This window comes from Salvelinus alpinus, chromosome 32 (genome assembly GCF_045679555.1).
Source record: "Salvelinus alpinus chromosome 32, SLU_Salpinus.1, whole genome shotgun sequence".
Classification (NCBI taxonomy): Eukaryota; Metazoa; Chordata; class Actinopteri; order Salmoniformes; family Salmonidae; genus Salvelinus; species Salvelinus alpinus.
The window spans coordinates 14591625-14615937 of record NC_092117.1 but is presented as its reverse complement, the minus strand read 5'-3'; the positions used below and the strand labels follow the sequence as shown (position 1 = coordinate 14615937).

The window sequence follows — 24313 nt, the reverse complement described above, 5'->3', positions numbered from 1 at the left end:
GTTTTTGTCAAATATTACATCTGTTTGGGCTTCTAGCGGTAAATTTGCAGTCACAAATGATTTCGAATTATGTTCCAGCCCCCTGATCACCCGCTATAAAAAACAATTAACCCGCAGCTGAATCTAGTTGATGATCCGTGGAGTACAAGCTATTCAGGTGAATATATCCATCTCCCTGCAGTTAAATGATGAAAACACATATTTCCAACCACATCCCACCCCCGTCTCCTCTCACCATCCCCTGTCCCCCAATCTCTCATAGATCCAATAGCTTTGGCATGAAGGAAACAAAGATAATTATAGAGAGTTCTTTAAGCAGCACTCTGGGGAGTTTGTTGGAATGGCCAAATGCTCACAAGGGCCTAAACCTTCCCTAGCCGTCTCCACTGGGTAACAACCAGCTAAAATAGCCCAGGAAGAGAAAGACAGGACAGCCACGGGGAACTCAGACTACTGGCATGGAGACATCCAGGCTTGTTTCTTGAACAGATCTCTTCTCAAAATAAACCTACAGGGCCAAAAGCCGACCACCTTTTTTTATCTGGATAAACACAAGGGTCATATGATGTTCTCAACATAATACAGTGTTCCTGAAATACAAGTCTAAGAATCGTCTTGAAGATAGGCTAGCAGTACCTAAAGAGCAGCTGCTCTGAAATGACTGGGCTGGACATTTGAAGTAGCTTGGCTACATTATGTAACGTGCCTATGGTGTTGAGAGAAAGGCTGTGTCATGTTTTTTAAACCAGACCTCCACATTTCTGTCCTAGCATTTTTGTTAGCATTCTAGCATAGTTCAAACGTTCCAGAACTATAAACACAAAAAGGGGAAAGATCAAGATAATGTGTCTAGGTTTTAGTCTGGGTCTGTACAAATGAAGTTATTTCCAAATATGGATGAAACACGGCAATGTTGTAATGCTCATCTGGGGGTAAGAGAGTGAACAGTTTTCACCACTCTAAAATAAAGTTATTAGAGGATTACCATGAGGTGAGTCAGTGGACTAGACCCAGGGGTCCGGTTATTGGAACATTACTGTGGGTCTGGGTCTGTTCAGCACATTCACACTCGCGTGTCTTCACAAAATTCATCTGTTTCTCCAACTCCCCCACCCTTCCTTCATACCCCTCCTTCATACCCCTCCTTTGTCATTCTCAAGCTGTAAAAAACTATTTTCCCATTTTTTGGCAGAAGCTGGGTTCCAACGTGTTGATTGTCTCGACACAAAAACTCCCTTTCTTGGATGCAGTTATGAAGTGAGAAACTGCACATGCCAGTAAACTGCTTCCACAGTGCCAGTAAAGTGTATTACCTGATTTATCTTCAACTACTGTGTCTCAGCAGCAAATAGCCACACAGTATTCACATAGCTGAGACAAATTTCAAACGGGCTGAGATGTCCTTATTTGGTTGTACAGTTCATCTGTCTCTGTCTCGCTCCCTGTCTATCCCATGACAGTCTCTCTCACTCCCCCTTTCTCATATGACAAAGTTCAACCACTATAATCTACACCAGTCAAAGAGTGTTACTTGTATTACACTGGTACTTACATGGTTTTGGGCACTTCTGGCATTTGTGGAACCCCCAGGATGTTCCGATGCTCTGACAGCATTCTTCCTGCTTGCTGAGACCAGGGAGGACCTTGCCACACTGGCATTTAGAAGAGAGTGTGTAGGAGAATGAGAATGAGGAAGAGAGGAGAGAGAGAAACACAGAGAGAAAGGAACAGCAGGAGGAGAGATTAAGAAGTTGAATTCAGTATTTTCAGAAGGAAAGAAAACTCCCTCCACTTTCTTAGTTTCATTTTTATTCCACCAAAATATTCGATGCACAGGGTCGCAGATGTAGTTGCAGTGTACAGTGAAATACTTAAGCTCCAACAGCGCAGGTGTGAAGGAAACAATAAAAGCAACAATAATAATAAATACATATTTACAACTGTGCCAATGATACATATAAAATATCCATTGGAAGGCCTCCCGAGTGGTGCATCGCAGTGGTAGAGGTGTCACTACAGATCCGGGTTCAATCCCGGGCTGTGTCACAGCCGGCCGCGACCGGGAAAGCGTCGTCCAGGTTAGGGGAGGGTTTAGCCGGCTGGGATGTCCTTGTCCCATCACGCTCTAGCGACTCCTGTGGCGGGCCGGGCGCATGCACGCTGATAAGGTTGCCGGTTGGACGGTGTTTCCTTCAACACATTGGTGCAGTGCGGCTTGGCGGGATCGTGTTTCAGAGGACGCATGGCTCTCGATCTTCGCATCTCCCGAGTCCGTACGGGAGTTACAGCAATGGGACAAGACTAACTACCAATTGGATATCACAAAATTGGGGAGAAAAAGGGGCCCCAAAAAAAATGTCCATAAGCAGGGTAATTGTCCATTGGGGGGTCCAAAGGGAGAACAGCAGGTAGCTGACTAGTAGTGGCTATTCAGCAGCCTGCTGGTCTGGGGGCAGAAACTATTGGCCAGTCTGATAGTTTTAACCATGAATCTCCTGTACTGCCCTCATATGATTGATGGAAGTGGGGAGAACAGGCCGTGGCTGAGGTCCCTGATGATCTTACATTTACATTTAAGTCATTTAGCAGACACTCTTATCCAGAGCGACTTACAAATTGGAAAGTTCATACATATTCATCCTGGTCCCCCCGTGGGAATTGAACCCACAACCCTGGCGTTGCAAGCGCCATGCTCTACCAACTGAGCCACACGGGACCTTCTTTGCCTTCCTGCAACACCTGGTTTTGTAGGTATCCTGGATGGCAAGCAGTGTGTACCCAATGGTGCATTCGGGCTGGACATTCTGTTGTTACTTGAAGTAGCTTGGCTACATTATGTAACGTGCCTATGGTGTTGAAAGGCGGTGTCATGTTTTTGAAACCAGACCTCCACATTTTTTTGTTAGCATTCTAGCATAGTTCTAATGTTCCTGAACTATAAACAAAAAAAGGGAAAGATCAAGATAATGTGTCTAGGTTTTAGCCTGGGTCTGTACAAATGAAGTTATTTCCAAATATGGATGAAGCACAGCTGAGCGTAAAACCCTCTGTAGTGCCTTGCGGTCAGCGGCGGTGGAGTTCCAGGCTGTGATGCAGCCCGACAGTATGCTCTCGATGGTGCTCCTGTAGAACACTGTGAGGGCCCTCGGGTACAAGATTCATTTCTTCAGCTTCCTGAGGTTAAAGAGTCGCGGTCGTGCCTTCTTCACCACGGTGTCCTTGTGGTCTGACCAGTTCAGCTCCTCAGAGATGTGTACACAGAGGAATGAAACATTTTTTACCGTCTCCATGGCGGCCCCGTTGATGAGGATGGGGTCGTGCCCAGCCTGGTTCCTCCTGAAGTCCACAATCAGCTCCTTTGTTTTTCTGATGTTCAGGAGAGGTTGTTTACCTGGCACCACACCGTCAGAGTGCCTACCTCCTCCCTGTAGGCCGTCTCGTTGTTGTTGGTGATCAGGCCTACTACTGTTGTGTCATCAGCGGACTGTCAGGAAGTCCAGGACCCAGTTGCATAGTGAGGAGTTCAGTCCCAGGGCTGTGAGGTTTGTGGTGACCTTAAAGGGCACTATGGTATTGAAGGACGAGCTGTAGTGCAACAGCCTCCTCACATATGCATTCCTCTTGTCTAGGTGGGTGAGTGCAGTGTGCAGTGCAATAGCGGTTGAGTCGTCCGTGGATCTGTCGGGCAGTAGGCGAATTGGAGAAGGTCGGGTGTGTCGGGGTGGGAGGAGGTGATGTAGTGTTTGACTAGCCTCTCGAAGCCCTTCATAATGACGGAAGTGAGTGCTACGGGTCAGTAGTCATTCAATTACTTTCCCTTTCTTGGGCACGGCGATGATAGTGGACATCTTGAAGCAGGTGGGGATAACGGCCTGAGTTAGAGAGAGATGAAAATGTCCAAAAACACCACAGCTAGCTGGTCTGCACATGCTCGGAGGGCGCGGCTCGGGATGCCGTCTGGGCCGGCAGCCTTGCGAGGGTTAACACGTTTGAATGACTTACAGTACCATGTCTTCCGTGGAGACAGTAAGCACGTAGCCCTCGTTGTCCTCAGGGGCTCTCCTCGGCAGCTCAGAGTCGTTTGGCTCGAAGTGTGAGAAAAAGGTGTTTAGCTCGTCGGGTACGTACAGCATTGGTGTCTGCGACATGACTGGCTTTCTTTTTGTAATCCGTGATCGTTAGAAGCCCCTTCCACATACGCCTCGTATCCGACCCGCTGAATTGCTCCTCCACTTGGCTGGCTGAAGGAAAAAAGCTGCACAATAATGCCTCACGCCATGGGCTTGTGTGCATGAGCATTACACAAAGCCCTTCTGTCACTCCAACTCCAACTCTCAGACAGAACAGTTCTATTATAGAACAACATCCCGTCGCCCAGCCTCCCTCAGATCAACGCACACTGATAAGGGAACAGTCCTCAGCGGCTCGCCTGCCGATGGAGCCTTATCACCACAATGTCAATCTGACTGCAAAATGTAAACCAAATTGAATGGTGATCTGAAGTGGATAAGATGGGCGAGGTGCCAATACTGCTAATAACTTTGGATGTATTAAAGCACTGACATGAGTTATGGGGCTATTTCTAGATGGGAAAAGTTGTTTGGTGTTGATAGCATCTTTATTCTCGGAGTATAAAGGTCAGCAGACTGAAAAATGAGAGGCTCTACACCTGGATTGATTTAAATTGAGTCACGTTTGTTTTTGTCCTCTAAACACACATCAATTTCGATTTGCGTAGATTAGTTTGACGGACAAACAGCTCTTTTGATTGTGTTTTTTCAAATGCGAAGAATGATCAATGGCTGGCATTGAAGCAGAACTCATTACCTTGTTTATCCACAAAGCCAGCCAATAGCTCTTTCTCTCCCTCTCCCTCATATTTCCACTCTCTTTTTCCAACCCCCACCTTTCCCCCTGTCCTTCTCTGATCTGTCTTCCAAAATTCTCTCTCTGCACTCTCAACACTTCCAGATTCCCCCCTGTCCCTCTCTGACCTGTGTGCCGGTGGTCTCCTGGAAGCAACGTCCCAGCTGGCTCTTGGAGGAGACGGGCTGGTACTGGGGGACGTAGCTCTGCTGGTTGGAGTAGATGATGTTGTGTCCCTGCTGCTGGAACTTCTGTCTGCTGTCTGAGTGGTGGTAGGTGTAGTGAGACTGGGTCTGGGATTGGCCATTCTGCCCATTGCCTTTCACCTTCTGCCCATTGGCATCCAGCTGGGAGACCTGATGGATCTGCACCGAGGCCTCCGGAGGGTGCTTCACATGGATGTTCACGATGCTGGGGGCATATTTCACTGGGGGAGACGAGGTAAAAAAGGATAAATGGGGTGAAAGTTATTGAAAAGAGCAAGTTAATGTTCTATGACTGCACGTTAGATGTACACGTATTGGATACTCCTTCGTATTTCTACCTATATGCCCTTGGATAAAAATGAACAAAATGTATTTTTAAATAATAAAAAAAACTGAACATGCATTTGAACTCAGTCCCTCCATCTTACCAGGGTTCTGTCCATTGCTGAAGGTGAGGGGCAGAGTGTGAGTGGAGTGAATCTGAGATGTCTGCTGCTGCCCTTTCTGGCGCTGCTGCCCATTCCCATTCTGAACAGGCATCTGGCAGAACTTCCCCGTATAGGTAGATGGGCACTGACACTTGTCCCTGGCACTGCACTTTCCTCCATTCATGCAGGGCAGATGGCATACCACTAAAAAACACAAAGAACGTGAAGTTTAGCCAGCTGTGCCCACAGGGGACAGCTAACCCAATGACATTCCCTACACACAGCCACACACACACACTTTACAGCAGTTTATTGTTGGGAAGAATATTTAACTCGGAGGCTGATCTATCTTTAAATAAACAGCAAGTAGACAAAACAACCATTGTTTACGAACTTTGTTTGACATTTCATGATGAGTTTACCTTCCAATATTATTTTCCTCTCTCTCTCTCTCTCTCTCTCTCTCTCTCTCTCTCTCTCTCTCTCTCTCTCTCTCTCTCTCTCTCTCTCTCTCTCTCTCTCTCTCTCTCTCTCTCTCTCTCTTTCTCTCTCTCTCTCTCTCTCTCTCTCTCTCTCTCTCTCTCTCTCTCTCTCTCTCTCTCTCTCTCTCTCTCTCTCTCTCTCTCTCTCTCTCTCATATATATATATATATATATATATGCCACGGACCTCCTCAAGGAAGTTTGTGCTTTGGCACAACAAGATATGAAGCAGGAATCTTGAGCAGCAACATTAAGAGGAATGATGGATCCATCCAGACCCAGGAGAACAAAGCCTGTGTTGTTCAGCCATTGTTCACATCTTTATCATCGTCTTCCAGAGTTCCACGACTTTACACACTCAGCTCAGTGTCCAAACACTGCCCGACTCTCCCACCATCAATATTCATCACAAAGATGCAAGGAGGTGGATGGCAAATGATCCATTACGCTTGGAGACCGCATAATTCCTCAGCAAATCTGGCTTAATTGAGGAGCCTGTAATGTATTCAGCCCCAGGGTTTGTTTTCCATCATAACAGTCATCAAGACCTCAGCCCGGTTCTGTGGGAGACCTCAGGCCCAGATAAGGCTACTTGAGGCTAAAACCCAAACCACATGACAGAGGTGTGCACAGGAAAGTATTACACTGGAGTTCAAGGTCTTTACTGTAAATACCTTGCTGTTGGTACTAGAAATTGAGTAAGTGCCATTCTTCTTTTGTATTCTCTCTCAAGCCATCATTCACACCTAAAGTCTCACTTTTCTCTTTCTCTCGCTCTTCCTCTTTCTCAGAGTTGTCAGTCACCCAAGGCTTATTCATCCACAAAGGAATTTCCTTCATAGCTCCAGCTAGTCTTCACACGCACCGCACACGCCAACACACCACTCACCTCCGCTAACTACGCACCACAAGCCAGATAAAAACAAAAAAAACTAAATAAAATATACAATTAAACCTAGAACATTAACCGCTCCATTCAGGCAGTACTTTTCCATAATTGCGAGGCTGAAGGACGTTCTGTGGAGGGTTAGTTTGCCGAGGCGTCCTCTGGAAAAGAGCTGAGGGAACCGAATCCCCCCAGTGTATTTGAAATATGTGTCAATGGCGTGTGGGTCGGCGGCATGAATCAAACTGTCAGTCCAGCCAGGAGCCTGCTAGCAGACAGAGTGTGGAGCACGTGCGTGCGTGCATGTGTGTATTGGACTCTGCTGCCTAGTCCTCACTTTTGTCTCCCCAGAGTCACCCAGAAATATACGCAGTTGGCTGATCGCTGACCTGGGGGGGGAGATATTACTGACACTCAACCACCCTGTCTGCTTCCGTTCCACCCAATGGGAATACCTGCTGCCTATGAGGAATATCTTGGCTGCCTGGGTCTGTCGTCCTTTCTACCAGTGCAGGAATCTCCTCAGCAAACCACGAGTCAATTGCTCAATTGAGTGAGAGGGAACTAGTAATCACCCTCTTCTGGTACTCCATTACAAGTTGTAGGAAAGCATGTCAAACACAGCTGAAATTCCTGGAAGGTGTAATGTGTTAGAATGTTCCACACATACAGGACATTTAATCACATGCTTTTCAGGCCTTTAGAGGCAATCTGAGCCTTGCGCTAGTGTTTCAAATTCATTGTAGAGACAGTTAAACATGTTCCATCTATAATACCATTCCTACCGTAGCTACAAAGAAAGAGGCTGATTCTTTGTCCTGTGGCCGATAGGTCGTGTTCAGTGCCTCCCAGTCACTACTGTACTGTACACATATTGCACCCATGTATTTTGTTTAATTTAGTGTGTTTTCCCTAGAAAGGGACAAGCACAGTTTGGTAGGATTTGCAGTGTTGAAACATAATGGCAGCTGTAATACATCTGCCTTTCCCCAACCCTCTCATTATGGTGTGACAACAAGACTGCTCCCAAACCTCACATCCCCGCTGCCTCTGATTCTCTCTGGCCCTGCCACACACTGCTGTTTGAAGTCCTCTCTGTAGCTCTACCCAGCCCCAGCCAGTCCCTGCCAAGCCTGACCCATGTCATTACCATGCAGCTGGTGGCATTAGGAGCATCAGGTGATTTCCTGTTTGATGTGCAAAGACATCTCAGGGACTACGGGTTATTATTCACATATGGGATGTCTGGAAGAGACAGGATCCATGTAAAATGTGCTTTGAGAGGGTGTAATTGGCCAATCATATCAAATTGTACTTGTCACATGTGCTGAATACAACAGGTATATGGATGAGGTTAACCTAACAATGAAATGCTTACTGACAAGACCTTAACTTCGCTAGGGTAGGGGGCAGCATTTTCACGTTTGGATGAAAAGCATTCCCAAATTCAACTGCCAGCTACTCATCCCCAGGAGATAAGATATGCATGTTATTAGATTTGGATAGAAAACACTCTGAAGTTTCTAAAACTGTTTGAATCATGTCTGTGAGTATAACAGAACTTATTTTGCAGACGAAACCCCGAGGACAAACTATTCAGATTTTCTTTTTTTGAGGTCACTGTCTTTTCAATGAGATTTCATTGGGAAACCAGATTTCTAAGCGAATTGCTTGCAGTTCCTACGGCTTCCACTGGATGTCAACTGTCTTGAGAAATAGGTTGAGGTTATTCATTTGTGTAAGAAGAAATCTGGCCATCTTGAAGTCGAGTCACTCCAGGTGTCGTGTTTGATTGAAGTGTATGTCCAAAAGGCATGCTACATTTCGTTTTAATCCTGTATTGAACACAGATCATCCCGTCTTCAATTTTATCGATTATTAACGTAAAAAAATACCTAAAGTTATATTACAAAAGTAGTTTGAAATTTTTTGGCAAAGTTTACAGGTAACCTTTGAGATATTTTGTCGTCACGTTTGAGCAAGTTGGAGCCTGTGTTTTTCTGGATCAAACGCGCCAAATAAATGGACATTTTGGATATATATCGACGGAATTAATCGAACAAAAGGACCAATTCATAAGGCATGAATTATATTTTTATTTCTGCGTTTTGTGTCGTGCCTGCAGGCTTGAAATATGCTTCTCTCTCTTTGTTTACTACTCAGATAATAGCATCGTATGCTTTCGCCGAAAAGCCTATTTGAATTCTTGTTGGCTGGATTCACAACCAGTGTAGCTTTAATTTGGTATCTTTCATGTGTGATTTAATGAAAGTTTGATTTTATAGTAATTTTCATAGTAATTAATATTAATTTGGCGCTCTGCATTTTCTCAGGCTTTTTGCCAAGTGATACAGTAGCGTCTTGCCTAAACTCAGATTTTTGGATATAAATATGAACTTTACCGAACAAGAAATACATGTATTGGGTAACATGAAGTCCTATGAGTGTCATCTGATGAAGATTATCAAAGGTTAGTGATTAATTTTATCTCTATTTCTGCTATTTGTTACTGCTCTCTTTAGCTGGAAAAATGTCTGTCTTTTTCTGTGACTTGGCTCATACCTAACATAATTGTTTGGTGTGCTTTCGTCGTAAAACCTTTTTGAAATCGGACACTTTGGCTGGATTTACAACAAGTGTAGCTTTAAAATGGTGTAAAATACTTGTATGCTTGAGGAATTTAAATGATGGGATTTCTGTTGTTTTGAATTTGGCGCCCTGCAGATTCACTGGCTGTTGACGAGGTGGGACGCTACCGTCCCACATACCCTAGAGAGGTTAACCAACAAAAATAAGTGTTAAGAAAGTACAAAATAATTTACTAAATAAACGGAAATAAACAAATAGAAAAATAACATAATTAAAGAGCGACAATAAAATAACACTAACGAGGCTATATACAGGGGGTACCGGTACAGAGTCAATGTGCGGGGGCACTGGTTAGTCGAGGTAATTGAAGTAATATGTACATGTAGGTAGAGGTAAAGTGGTTGACAAACCGTTTGCCACATGTAGCAAGACTGGTCATTTAAACAAAGCAGAAGCTATACATGATAATCATTGGTTTGATGGAACCCACAGCAAATCATATTGGAGGAGTACGTATGGCCATACATATCTCCTGACCACGTGACCTGACCAGGAACAACTCTCGGTTCTATGGATGAGGTTTATCAAGTTCAAGTTAGTTTGCTTGTCATATACACATGATATACACTCAGTGGACAGTTTATTAGGTACACCACCCGTTTATGAAAATGGTTTGCTCCTACAGACAGTGAGTCATGTGGCCGTGGCTTGCTATATACTGTAAAGCAGACAGACAGACATCGAGGCATTCAGTTAACGTTCAATTGAACGTTAGAATGGGCAAAACGAGTGCCCTAAGCGACTTTGAGCGTGGTATGATTAGTGCTGTGGCACTCATTACATTTTGTCAGCCGGTGATTGTCAAGCAAATAACTGCCAGTCTCACGGTAATTTACCGTTAATTAACCTCTCTTGGGTAGGGGGCAGTATTTTCACATCCGGATGAAAAGCGTGCCCAAAGTAAAATGCCTGTTACCTAGGCCCAGAAGCTAGGAAATGCATATAATTGGTAGAGTTTGATAGAAAACTCTCTATAGTTTCTAAAACTGTTAAAATGATGTCTGTGAGTATAACAGAACTGATATGGCAGGCGAAACCCCGAGGACAAACCATCCAACAACAACAAAAAAATTCAGCCTTCCACTGTTTCCAATGGCTTTCATGTTTATTATGAGGCGAAGTCCTCCCAGATTGCACTTCCTAGGGCTTCCACTAGATGTCAACAGTCTTTAGAAAGAGTTTCAGGCTGGTATTTGGAAAACTGAACTAGAAGTTGTAGTTTTTCTAAGTGGCTCCCATTTTGGCTGTAGTGTTTCCATGCGCGTTCTTTGTTATTTATCTCCGGTAATGAACATACTATTCTCAGTCTTAAATTTTATTGTTTATTTACGTATTAGGGTACCTGAGGTTTGATTATAAACGTTGTTTGACTTGTTTGGATAAGTTTATTGGTAATGTTTGGGATTCATTTTGTATGCATTTTGAAGGAGGGAAACCGGTGGATTATTGAATGAAGCGCGCCAGCTAAACTGAGTTTTTATGGATATAAAGAAGGACTTTATCGAACAAAAGGAGCATTTGTGATGTAACTGGGACCATTTGTGATGTAACTGGGACCTTTTGGAGTGCCTACAGAAGAAGATCTTCAAAGGTAAGGCATTTATTATATCGCTATTTCTGACTCTCGTGTAGCATCTGCCTGGTTAAAAATGTTTTTCATGTTTTTGTATGCGGTGCGCTGTCCTCAGATAATCGCATGGTGTGCTTTCGCCTTTTTGAAATCTGACACAGCGGCTGGATTAACAAGAAGTTAAGCTTTATTTTGATGTATAATACTTGTATTTTCATGAATGTTAAATATTTATATTTCTGTAATTTGAAATTCGCGCTCTACAATTTCACCGGATGTTGGCCAGGTGGGACGCTACCGTCCCACAAGAAGTTAACAAACACATTTAGCGTCTCCTGGCTTCCACGCATAGCCGACAAGCCACTGATGCAGACCTTTGGAACATCTACATTTTAAAAACTCAAATAAATCCATAGCCTACACCATCACAATAAATCCATTATGTATTTTAGACAGGTCTAAAGAAACATTATGTTAGGAAGAAGATGTAGTCTATTTCAGAAGAACAGAATAGCATAGTCCTTGTCCTTATGTTAGGCCCTGATCTGGCTATGCCATTTTGCTGTGGACAACACTAGTTAATTTAGCAGACAAGATTTGCTTAGAAGTCTGTGGCATTATTTTATAGTATGAAGAATACAACTGAACATAGCTGAAAAAAATAAAAAGGATATTTTCTCCAAAAGATGGGGGAATGCGAACATGCTATTCTTGTTGAGCGGTTAACAAAGAAACAGGTCTTCCTATATACTTAATTTAGAGGTATTTATGCAACTTTAGTTGTGATCAAAACATATTGCCCAACGTTTGTATTTTTAATACATTCTAAGGCTGCATGATGCGACTCTAATGATCATTTGAAAAAGGCTGCATGAAAGACATGAGCTCCGCTTTGTTATTTGCACAGACTGTACACACCTCATCAGTCTCTCATTCAATTTGACAAGCACTTGATAATCCCTTTAATTTCCCGGCGGCATCCCCTTTGTGTGGCCGTAATGCCCCCTAAAAAAATCTATGCCTTTTTGTGCCAAACATAAACATTTGAATTCCCTTCTCTCGGCTGCGTGCTCCGAAACACCTCTCATGCACACGGCTCTCTCAGATAGCTCAATTATTATTGCCAATGCCCGTCACAGGTGTCTATCTCACAGGCTACAAGTGAAGACAGACACATCGGGGATGCAACTGCGGTCGTCCTTATCCAATTCCGACACTCGTTTTAAAGTGGATTAATGTGCTTAATTTTAAGAAGTTATTTTGTCACTTTATTCGTGATACAAGCCGTATCAAAACATATGCCTACGGGCTAGGCCACATGAGGTGTGCGACTATGATTTGAAAATGTCGCAAAAAAAAGGCAAAAACTGTTTATTGCCTTGCTTCACACAAGCTGGGCATCATTCACAAGTGATAATATATCATTCACAAGTGATAGGCTAATATTGTCACCCATCAGACTGTTCTTGATTTAATCTTGTCTATATATACACCACCGTTCAAAGGTTTCTGGTCACTTAGAAATGTCCTTGTTTTTGAAAGAAAATCACTTTTTTTGTCCATTAAAATAACATCAAATTGATCAGAAATACAGTGTAGACATTGTTAATGCTGTAAATGACTATTGTAGCTCGAAACGGCAGATTTTTTATGGAATATCTACATAGGCATACAGAGGCCCATTATCAGCAACCATCACTCCTGTGTTCCAATGGCACATTGTGTTAGCTAATCCAAGTTTATCATTTTAAAAGGCTAATTGATCATTAGAAAACCCTTTTGCAATTATGTTAGCACAGCTCAAAACTATTGTCCTGATTAAAAAAGCAATCAAACTGGCCTTCTTTAGACTAGTTGAGTATCTGGAGCATCAGCATTTGGGGGCTCGATTACAGGTTCAAAATGGCCAGAAACAAAGACTTTCTTCTGAAACTCGTCAGTCTATTCTTGTTCTGAGAAATTAAGGCTATTCCATGCGAGAAATTGCCAAGAAACTGAAGATCTCATACAACGCTGTGTACTACTCCCTTAACAGAACAAAGCAAACTGGCTCTAACCAGAATAGAAAGAGGAGTGGGAGGCCCTGGTGCACAACTGAGCAAGAGGGCAAGTACATTAGAGTGTCTAGTTTGAGAAACAGACGCCTCACAAGTCCTCAACTGGCAGCTTCATTAAAAAGTACCCGCAAAACACCAGTCTCAACATCAACAGTGAAGAGTCGACTCCAGGATGCTGGCCTTCTAGGCAGAGTTGCAAAGAAAAAGCCATATCTCAGACTGCCAATAAAAATAAAAGCAAAAGAACAGACACTAAACAGAGGATCTCTGCCTAGGCCAGCATCCCGGAGTCACCTCTTCACTGTTCATCAAAAATAACTAAACTAAACTAAAAATAACACATATGGAATCATGTAGTAACCAAAAAAAGTGTTCAACAAATCAAAAATATTTTATATTTGAGATTCTTCGAAGTAGCCACCCTTGCCTTGATGACAGCTTTGCACACTCTTGGCATTCTCTCAATTAGCTTCACCTGGAATGCTTTTCCAACAGTCTTGAAGGAGTTCCCACATATACTGAGTACTTGTTTGCTGCTTTTCCATCACTCTGCAGTCCAACTCATCCCAATTGGGTTGAGGTTGGGTGATTGTGGAGGCCAGGTCATCTGATGCAGCACTCCATCACTGGTCAAATAGCCCTTACACAGCCTGGAGGTGTGTTGGGTCATGGTCCTGTTGAAAAACAAATGATTGTCCCACTAAGCCCAAACCAGATGGGATGGCGTATCGCTACAGAATACTGCGGTAGCCATGCTGCTTAAGTGTGCCTTGAATTCTAAATAAATCACAGACAGTGTTACAAGCAAAGCACCCCCACACCTCCTCCTCCTCCAGGCTTCACGTGGGAACCACACATGCGGAGATCATCCGTTCACCTACTCTGCGTCTCAAAAAGACACGGCGGTTGGAACCAAAAATCTCAAATATGGACTCATCAGACCAAAAGGACAGATTTCCACCGGTCTAATGTCCATTGCTCGTGTTTCTTGGCCCAAACAAATATCTTCTTATTTTTGGTGTCCTTTAGTAGTGGTTTCTTTGTAGCAATTAGACTATGAAAGCCTGATTCACGCAGTCTCATCTGAACAGTTGATGTTGAGATGTGTCTGTTACTTGAACTCTGTGAAGCATTTATTTGGGAGGACATTTCTGAAGCAGTTAACTCTAATAAACTTATCCTCTGCAGCAGAGGTAACTCTGCTGGGTCTTCCTTTCCTGTGGCGGTCCTCATGAGAGCCAGTTCCATCATAGCGCTTGATGGTTTTTGCAACTGCATTTGAAGAAACGTTCAAACTTTACTGACCTTCATGTCTTAAAGTAATGATGGACTGTCATTTCTCTTTGCTTATTTGAGCTGTTCTTGCCATAATATGTACTTGGTCTTTTACCAAATAGGGCTATCTTCTGTATACCACCCCTACCTTATCACAACACAACTGACTGGCTCAAACGCATTAAGGAGCAACAAGGCACACCTGTTAATTGAAATGCATTCCAGGTGATTACCTCATGAAGCTGGTTGAGAGAATGCCAAGTGTGTGCAAAGCTGTCATCAAGGCAAAGGGCTACTTTAACACTTTTTTGGTTACTACATTATTCCATGTGTGTTATTTCATAGTTTTGATGTCTTCACTATTATTCTACAATGTAGAAAACAGTAAAAATAAAGAAAACCCCTTGAATGAGTAGGTGGGTCCAAACTTTTGACTGGAACTGTATATACTAGGTGGTGTCAGAGGAAGGCCCCAAAAATTGTCAAAGACTCCAGTCACCCAAGTAATAGATAGTTCTCTCTGCTACCGCACGGCAAGTGGTATTGGAGCGCCAAGTCTAGGTCCAAAATGCTCCTTAACAGCTTCTACCCCCAAACCATAAGACTCCTGAACAATTAATCAAATGGCCACTTGGACTATTTACATTGACCCCCCCCCTCCTCCTCTTTGTTTTTACATTGCTGCTACTCGCTGTTATTAGCTAGACATAGTCACTTCAGGCGTACCTACATGTACAAATAACCTCGACTAACCTATACCCCCGCACATTGACTCGGTACCGGTACCCCCTGTACATAGCCTTGTTATTGTTATATTATAGTGTTACTTAAAAAATTAAAAAATACCTTAGTTTATTTAGTAAATATTTTCTTAACTCTATTTCTTGAACTGCATTGTTGGGTAAGGGCTCGTAAGTACACATTTCACAGTGAGGTCTATACCTGTTATATTCGGCACATGTGACAAATAAACATATATTTTTTCTTTTTTACAGAACAACGAAGTGAATACAAAGAGCAATACAAAATAAAGCTCAATGAAATAAAAATAGAGCAGTAATTTAGTAGTTTATCCGTGCATTAGAAATGTCAATCACAATGCCTAATGTTATGAGTAACGAATAAGTGTTTCTTGTCCTCCTCTGCAGCCCTCATAGTGTGATGTCAGAGGCCTAACCAGAAGCCATAGCTGTGGTTCCCAGAGGCTAATGAGATCATCACACCATGGACTGATTACTGGGGAGAATGGCACCCCAAAAGCAGCCCCCCTATCACCTCTAAACCCACTCACCCACAATGGTTACACACTCATCTCGTTGTGGGTAGGAAACAAGCTACTGAAGCTGTGTGGAAAAACATCACAGGATGGGAAGGGAAATGTTTCAGACAACCATTAACGTTATCAGACCTCATCTGATACAATTCAAGGGAAACTAAATCCACACATCGTAGGAGTCGTAAAATACTCAGTTTTCTTCTGACAGTTATTTTGGAGTGTTTCAAAATTATGATTTCTTTGTTCCTTTCTATGTACATTTCGTCATCCAACCTCAGGTGGCACTGAGAACACATGCATTTATTCTGAGGATAACACTTAACAGCAATGTCAAAACACCAGTGACAAAGGGGAAATGGTTTGGTTCTATGATCAACGCAAACATTTTTAAGAATCTGACCTGCCTTCGAGTTCATTCAGCAGGTTGACGCTTATTGTCATGAGTCTTGTCCTGGAGGCAGAACTGAGCGATTTCCCCTTACATAGGCCAGCTGCAAAGTCAAAATTGGCTATATTGTAAAAATTCATGAAAAACAAAATTGCTTTTTGGTCTTAATTTAAGGTTAGGGTTAGGCATTAGGGTTACCAGTATGGTTAGGGTTAAAATCAGATTGTATGACTTTGTGACAGTGCCAGCGCGTGAACACTGCAGAGCTGCCTCCAGAACAAGATTCATGACAAAAAAACGCTAACCTGCATTTAATCAGTCAGAAAGAGTGACCGACCGTACCTAAGTCCCATAATCAGCCACAGTCTTATGCGCTCCAGATGTATCCTCTGACTACCACACAGAATAAAATGGTTTAATTTCACCTGGTGGACAGTGGAAACACACACACAGATACAGTGAACACCCATGCACAAACAGGAACAAGCACATACACGCTGACTAATTTCCTCCTCATCCACTGAGGAGTGGAGCGTGAGAGAGTGAAAGAGAGTGAGGAGCGGAGCCCTGGAGGTTGGTCATTAAGGCAGGCTGCTGTGCTCCCTCCACGGGCCTAGGCAGTGTGATTAGATGAGGCTGGGTCAGCGGCAACATAGTGCAGGTCCCCTGGGTGCCTAATGAGATTTTAAGACGCGGTGTCTGGCACATCACAGAAAAATCCCACTTAGTGGTTAGAGCAGTAAGGCAGGTTGGCCCAGACGAGGCAACCCTAGACTCACGATAGAGGCTAGTGCCTGGTGTTTACTGCGGGCACAGTCTCTGGCAGCCGGAGAAGCCCCCATCGCTTTCCCCCCCTCCACCGCAGGCAGCCTGTCCACTGAGACTGTAAATACAGTGCCATGCTTTCCTGACTGCCAGGTAGGGATGACAAAAAAAAAAATCTACAGAGAAGGAAATAAACGTGGAGGGAGGGGGAAAAAATGACAGTGCGGCGATTATAAACTAATGAAAGGAGGAAATGACAGCTACAAGAGGATTAGTCAACTCCAGCCATCTCCAGCTCCATATAAGACTGGCGCTGCACAGATCATAAACTCCCCAGCATGCTCCGCCACTGGCAACCTCTGAACTCTCCCTTTCCTCAATAGCTACAGGTTATATTCTCCACCAGACGATCATCCAGCCACAACTTGCGTACGTGGGAGTGAAGGGAGCTTATAAAACTCAGTGAAAGTGTTTCGGTTAAATACCTGGCACTCTCCTTTACAGGGCAGAGAGAGAGAGAGAGAGAGAGAGAGAGAGAGAAAGAGAGAGAAAGAGAGAGAAAGAGAAAGAGAAAGAGAAAGAGAGAGAGAGAGAGAGAGAGAGAGAGAGAGAGAGAGAGAGAGAGAGAGAGAGAGAGAGAGAGAGAGAGAGACGGCTGCAGACTTTTTTCCTTCCCCGGGAGCCACATGCTTTCAATTAGGCACTGACCAAACACCTGATTACACTCCTTTGGCACAGTGAAAGCCTAAACGCACTATTACTGTGTAATGCTCATTAATCAAGTCTCATACAGGACCCCAGACACATAGGCCTCCAGACAACGACCTCCAACCAAAGTCAACAGCCCTCCTCACCTCTGTAAAAAGTGAACAGGTTACCCGAGGAATTAGGAAATGAATGGAATTGGCCCGAGAAATGAGAAAATCAGTCAGATTCTTTCTTTACCTCTTTCCCAAAGTGGAACATATTTGTAGAGGTGTTGTATGAAGATAACAGATAGAAGAATGTTGAAAATACTTCCCTCCTTCTTGACTTCCCCAAGAATCCATTTAGTTTAATCTGACCCTAAATGTGGTGATATGGACGACAGCGCAGGTGACACACAAAATGAACTGACAGCCATGGCCATCTTTAATAAGGAAGCCTGGGCTGATCCAGGAGGCTCACACTACTTAGACATGGACTGCACACATCTAGGACCCAATACACCAAAAAGTATGATACAGACCACTGAGGTATGGAAAAACAACACTAAAAGGGTTTCTTATCCCCCATAGAATACTGTGACAGTAGAGAGACACAGAGGAGGGGTCAAAAAGAGTAGGAGATAGAGATAGAGATAGAGAGAAAGCGAGGGAGAAACTTAATTCCCTTATCAGTAAGGAGCTGATGAGGACCAAATGAGACTGTTATATAAACTGCCAGACAGCAGACTGTACAGTAGTAAACTGTGCAGCTGGGTCAAGCTCTCTTTCCAGATGCATGTCGAGCAGAGTTGGACTGCAGGAGAGGAGGGGCTGTCTCCATCGGCGACCGAGGGTAATGTGGCAGCCCAAAACCACCAGCCCTACAGACCTGAGCGCTGACTAGGTAGGACAGCAGCCCAGAAGAAATGTGGAGAAAAATTAGAAATCAGACGGATGCTTAAATCACCAGCGTGTTTTTCCTCCCTCACCTCAACACCTTTGTTGTCCCCAATCCCCCCCAACCTCATCAAATTGTTCCCATTCATATTCTGAATAGATGTATTGTGTTTTAATTGCACATAACAGTGCAGTACAATCCCACCACGATTAATACACCTCTTTCCACAGGACTATAAAGTTAAATGTTCCTTCGCAGAGCCTCCAACAGCAGAGGGGCATTTCGTACAGTATTAAGTTGGTAAAAACTACAGTTGCACCTCACCCTGGATAAAAGTGTCCCAAATCACAAAACAACTAAAGCTTGTTATGGGCTTGGTAAGCGTGTTATTTGGCCAACACCCTGTTGCAAGCAGGGACACATCCCCCCCTTTTCTTATAATGAAACAACATTCTCCCTCCTCCTCTTTCAACACTCCAGTTATGATAAACAAACATGGGATTTATTCTATTTCTGCTGCTGGAGATGGCCTGCACACCGCAAATAAATCTCAGCTCTCCCCTTTCTAAGCTCTGGACGTGTGCTACTTCACAGCTCTCCTGGCTCTCAGCAGGGAGGGGAGAGCAGGCCTGGGACAGATTGCAGGTCTCGACAGGTACATTAGACTGACACTACTCCAGGTGCGTTCATTTAAAGAGACAGTCACACAGACAGACCAGCGCCCTGGGCTGCAGATCTTCACAAAAGAGCAGGAAAAGACTGCTACATTCGCTAATCTATACTGCAAAATGTGCATTCACTTCACAAAATACAGGTATTTAGTGATGATTAAAATAAATATCTTGAACCACAAAATGAGTAACACAATACATAGTGAAGAGCTATAATTATGTTTTTACTATGGCCCTATCAACAACGTCAAACTGTACAATATGCATCAGGAATGCTGACTCTATAGGGATAGCCACATTGACCGTGCGTCGCAGAACCAGAGCGAGACCTCTCGTATCTGTGTCTGCTGCGGAGTCAGACAGGAATTCATCTTCTTTGGGTCTTCCCACATGTCTGTGTCAAGAACAGGATAGAGCAGACAGCGGTGAGCTCCTTAGAAGTACTGAGGCAGGTTAACGCGCTAGACTTTTCCACGGTCTGCAACACCCACCTATTGTGCTCCTGTATTGAACGGTCATTTGGATATGTTATATAAGATGTGTGTCAGAAACTATACTGTTATGCAGGAAAACGCCGCAATGTAAACATGAATCATCCAAATAGCTTAAGACCTCATCCAGAATGCAGACAGTGTGAGACATAGAACGTACATGACAGAACTCAATGTATTGACCTAAACACACACAGCATAATAACCATCCGGAATTCAGATGCCTTCTATCCCATCATGCACCAGACACAAGGCAGCAACCACATCGGATGAGCACAGGACGGAAACCGGAGATCACTCACCTACTCTGAAGTTGGGGGCGGTGAGGGTGTCTGCGGCATGGCCGTTCTCACTGACGATGGTGGTGGTGTTGCCCAGCTCACAGTTGTTCTGGCACCGGCCCCCCGTGCAGGTCACCTTGCAGATGGTGGGTGTGAAGACCACCTTGATCCGGCCTGTGTGGTTCCCCACTGCCAGCCGGGACGCACAGCACACCAGCAGAAAGAAGAGGGAGAGAAGGGGGAGTCTCGTCAGTCTCGTATCCATTGGTTAGTTAGTATCACCTTGTGTGCCTGTCACGAACGATCACCGACAAATAGTTTCAGTCAAAACAATAACTGAAATGACTGTTGTCCTCTATTCACATATACTACGGTTGTCTCTCTTTTCCCCTCTCTCTTTCTCTTTCATTCCCTCTCTCTCCAACTGCTCCTAAATCCGGTGGCGTCTCTGAAACATGAGGAGGGGAAGAGAAAAAACTGAGGGAGAGAGTTCAGCAAACAAAACTCTGGGATGCACTCCAATTCTTCATAAAAAGTCAAGTTCCCTGAGAGGTGGGTATTGGCAGATGCCATGCTTTATTCCAAGACGGATAGAGTGGGCATGGCAGCCTAGTCGGCCCTGGCTTTTCTGCTTATCCCCCTTTCTCTCTCACTTTCTCCCTCCCTTTCTCTCCTGTCTCCCACCTAGCACATTTTCAAGGACTTTGGCACCTCTGTTTGAAAGAAAGCCCTCCCAAAATGCTTTGCTGTGTGTCCTCCTGAGATCACCTCTCTCTCACTTTCTCTCTCTGCACTTTAGGATGCAGTCACGCCTGCCCACGTTACTGAGAGAAAACGAGTCTACCCGCCTGTCCGCCCGCCCATTCGCCTATCCTCCCCCTAAACACCAAACCCAGCCCTCATATGAAACAGACAGACAGGCACAGAGACAGACAGGCACAGAGACAGACAGGCACAGAGACAGACAAGCACAGAGACAGACAGGCACAGAGACAGACAGACACAGAGAAAGAGAGAGAGAGACTAGTGAGACAGAGAGAAGAGTATTGACCACAAACATCTGTCCTGGGTCTACCGCATCCCTTCCCAGACTATCCTCCTCCAACTTGAGCCTTTCTACTTTTCTGCATCCAGTGACACAAGTCTCTATAGAAAGTTCCACAGCTTCCCTTCCTGTTTTCTCCCTTTCACTTCTTACTTTTCCCTGCACCAACGTCTCTCTCTACGTCTTCTCTTTACTTCTTGGCAGCCCCCCCCACCGTTCCAAACTTCCCCCAAACCCCAGACTCCTGAGCTCAACGTTTCGTCTGCGGCTGTCAGCTGTTCACACCAGACAGAGCAGAGATGCAGGGAGCATTGCCAAAGGGAGAGAGGGCTTTTTCTCTAAACCAGAGAGCAGGCAAAACCACTGAATTAGAGGCTTTGGGCTGCCTTAATATCTGCTATAAGGTGAAAAAAATAGGTCGATATAAAAGTGGAATTAATATGATGTCGTCAAAAGCCAAAGACCAATAGACAGCTGGTTTTAAATGTGAGCCAATTGTACCATATACATAGTAGACATAGTATTTAAAAGAGTTTATAAAGTCTATTTTGCCAGTCATTTCCATGTAGGAATGAGCATTGCTCTGACAGAGTCTGGCATGGGAGAGCTGACGGGGGGGGGGGGGCTTTAACAACCTGCTCTGCTCCTTTAAGACCCTGTAGACATATCAGGCTCAGCTCCTCTGGCTCCTGGTAGGGATCCACACACAAACCATCAACCTCTCCATCACACTGCTGCTGCCTGCTGAAAGGTCCTGCATTCTTTACCTGCAGTATAATCCCCATGTCACACCAGGGCTTTCTGTGTCTGCTATACTGCACCATCCATCGCGCCAGACTACCCAGAGTTCAGCCAGTGGTGTGTCACTTTTCAGACATCACCTCTCACTCCGTTCAGTCTCTCTGCACTCTGGCATTCGCCGTATTATGGCGGTCTCAATCCATCATCTCATCTCAAGCGTTCTGGCTTCTCCCTGGGGGCTGAGCATCATTCGGCCATTACTTCCCAGTAGTTTGTGGCTCTTTACGCTCTGGGGATTCTGGGTGCTTATGCTACCACCACAAGCACTTTCATTCAGTGAAGGCCTGGGTATCACCACTGTCAGGAGATATGGAGATGTATGGACAGGAGAGGCCTTGGAAACACATCACATTCCCCAGCACATAGAGATCTATAGAGGGCTCTGTGCCTGCTGTCTGACAGCTCTTCCCCTGCACCATGTTCAACACAAGCCTTAACCACTCTCACATGGCTCGGAGCACAGAGTCCCTGGCCACAGCAGTGATGAAACATGTCCGCCTTCAAACCCCCAGCAGCCCTCCCTCCATCCCTACTCTGCCTCCAAATGTGTGCAAGCGGGTCCTTCGCACGGCACGGCAGACATCCCCAGCTCTGTGGAGCATATGGAGAGAGATGCTGGAGGGGCGCCTTAGAGAGAACACAGACATCATTTAGCGGGGAACACACAGGGGGGCTAGAATGGCGGGATGGGGAGGGGGGTATGGAGAGAGCGAGTCCCCATGGGAAAAGAGGGTCTTCTTTTGAGCCCCTCTGGTGGACCTCTAGGAGTCCAAAGTGTCCCCGTATGGGGGGGAGAGAGCAGTCTCCAAGGCCAAGTGTAGCCTTCCAGCGCGACGGTATACAAAACACAGCGGGAACCTAGTTTGTCTGTCTGTGTGGTAGAGCTGAGGGACAGGCGGGAAGAATGGCTTTCCCAGACACGGCCCCATAGCTAGCTGCTGACAGGCTGTCTGTCGCGTGGGACAGGGCTGACAGGAAGGCTGCGGGCGATTTAGGAGCACAAACATTCTCCCCTGTCTGCTACTCAAGCAGGCAGGCAGCACACCGACACCACCGCATACTGGGCTAAAACCAACAGTGACGTCCCTACTAATTTGGAGGCGAAGGCCTGAGAGGCCATTCACTGGGACATGGGTATCTACGGGTAAGTGTTTCGCAATATGGAGAAAAGCTTTTTGTGCCTTGACTCTTTTTTTTAATGGGCAGAAGACAGAAGGGGATGGAGTTCTATTGTGCCCTTGTACAGATACAGTAGAGGTCATAAAAAGGAATGCATCTTCCCTTTCGTCCCTTCTCTCTTTCGGTCTTCCCTCCCTCCTCTCCGTCTCTATCTCTCTGATGTCTGGTCATATCCCTGGTGGTCCCACACTGGAGTTATATCAAAGTGGACTGGAGTTATTTGTAGCTGTGTGGCCAGGCTGGGGCTGCCTGAGGACTGCAGCCACAAGGCCCCAGAGGGGAGTGGGAGGAAAACGCAGACAGACTCACAGAGACCCACGGAGTCTGTTGTGTCTACGGACTTCTCCATTAATAGCACAGAGACTGTCTGCTCAGACAGACATGGTGCCATTCCCTTTCAGGTCAGCAAGTTCATCTAACCTTATTTACCTAAGCAGACGCCCACTGGGAAGTCTAACAGGAGGTTAAAATATTTATATCTTCTGCCAACACAGTAGAGTATACCTTCAGGTGTACAGCATATCAGATGCATAACATTAAAGTAACTGCCCAGTGTTTACATGAAATATGACCTATAATTACTTACAATATGAGTGAAATAATTTTCCTTCCAAAAATGTTTAATTAAGTATGCTAAAAAGCAGCTTTTTGTGTTGGAATGGTGTGGGCATACCCCAACAACAAAATGGTGTGGGCATACCCCAACAACAAAATGGTGTGGGCATACCCCAACAACAAAATGGTGTGGGCATACCCCAACAATAAAATGGTGTGGGCCTTTACCGGTCATTAAAAATATTCATGCAAGTAGACCACTGATTGGCCAGTTCATCCTCCTCTAGACCGCTGATTGGCCAACTCATCCTCCTCAGGGAGATGGCATCATTTTCTTTGAGGAAACACTAAGCATTTTATTTAAAAAATAATAATTATATATACAATTTTATGGTGCGGGTTTTGAAGGGTACGAGAACAGGATGAGTCAACAACATTATTTGGGTACGAGTTAACAGAATATGAACTTTTAAAAAGTGAGATTTTCACTGAGCAGTTACTTTAAATACATACCATGAGAGGGGTAATCATCATGCCATTCATGGGTCTCACTTTCAAAATGATTTAACTGTTCGGCCCCATTGTAAAGTGTTTAAATGGAAGATAATGCATCTTCCATGGCGAGGGCCGCGAGGCTATTCAGTGGGGGAGCATTAAGAGGAGCAGATAACAGGTATTCAACAGCTCAGCACACTGTAGATGGCCTCTCACATCTGTGGCACTTGTTGTTTCAGCAATTGAGGGGTTCTCCGTTGTGTGACAGTCTATCGTCTTGCTCTGTCATTTCATTTTCTCTCCCACTCCCTGCCTTTATCTGAAATTGCCCTCACAAAATGAGGCTAATAATTCATTTTAGAC

General features: G+C 44.7%; 1 protein-coding gene across 4 annotated transcripts in view; it reads right to left on the bottom strand.

The window, feature by feature from the left end:
* ltbp1 (latent transforming growth factor beta binding protein 1) overlaps positions 1-24313 on the bottom strand; it is a 140868-nt gene that overhangs the window by 80281 nt on the left and 36274 nt on the right. For all 4 annotated transcript variants that reach the window (XM_071379522.1, XM_071379518.1, XM_071379521.1 and 1 more), the window contains exons 5-8: positions 19897-20064; positions 5501-5704; positions 4995-5293; positions 1553-1652 (exon numbers count right to left, since the gene is read on the bottom strand). In XM_071379522.1, the coding sequence (XP_071235623.1) occupies positions 1553-1652; positions 4995-5293; positions 5501-5704; positions 19897-20064 (771 nt within the window). The remainder of the gene's footprint in view (positions 1-1552; positions 1653-4994; positions 5294-5500; positions 5705-19896; positions 20065-24313) is intronic.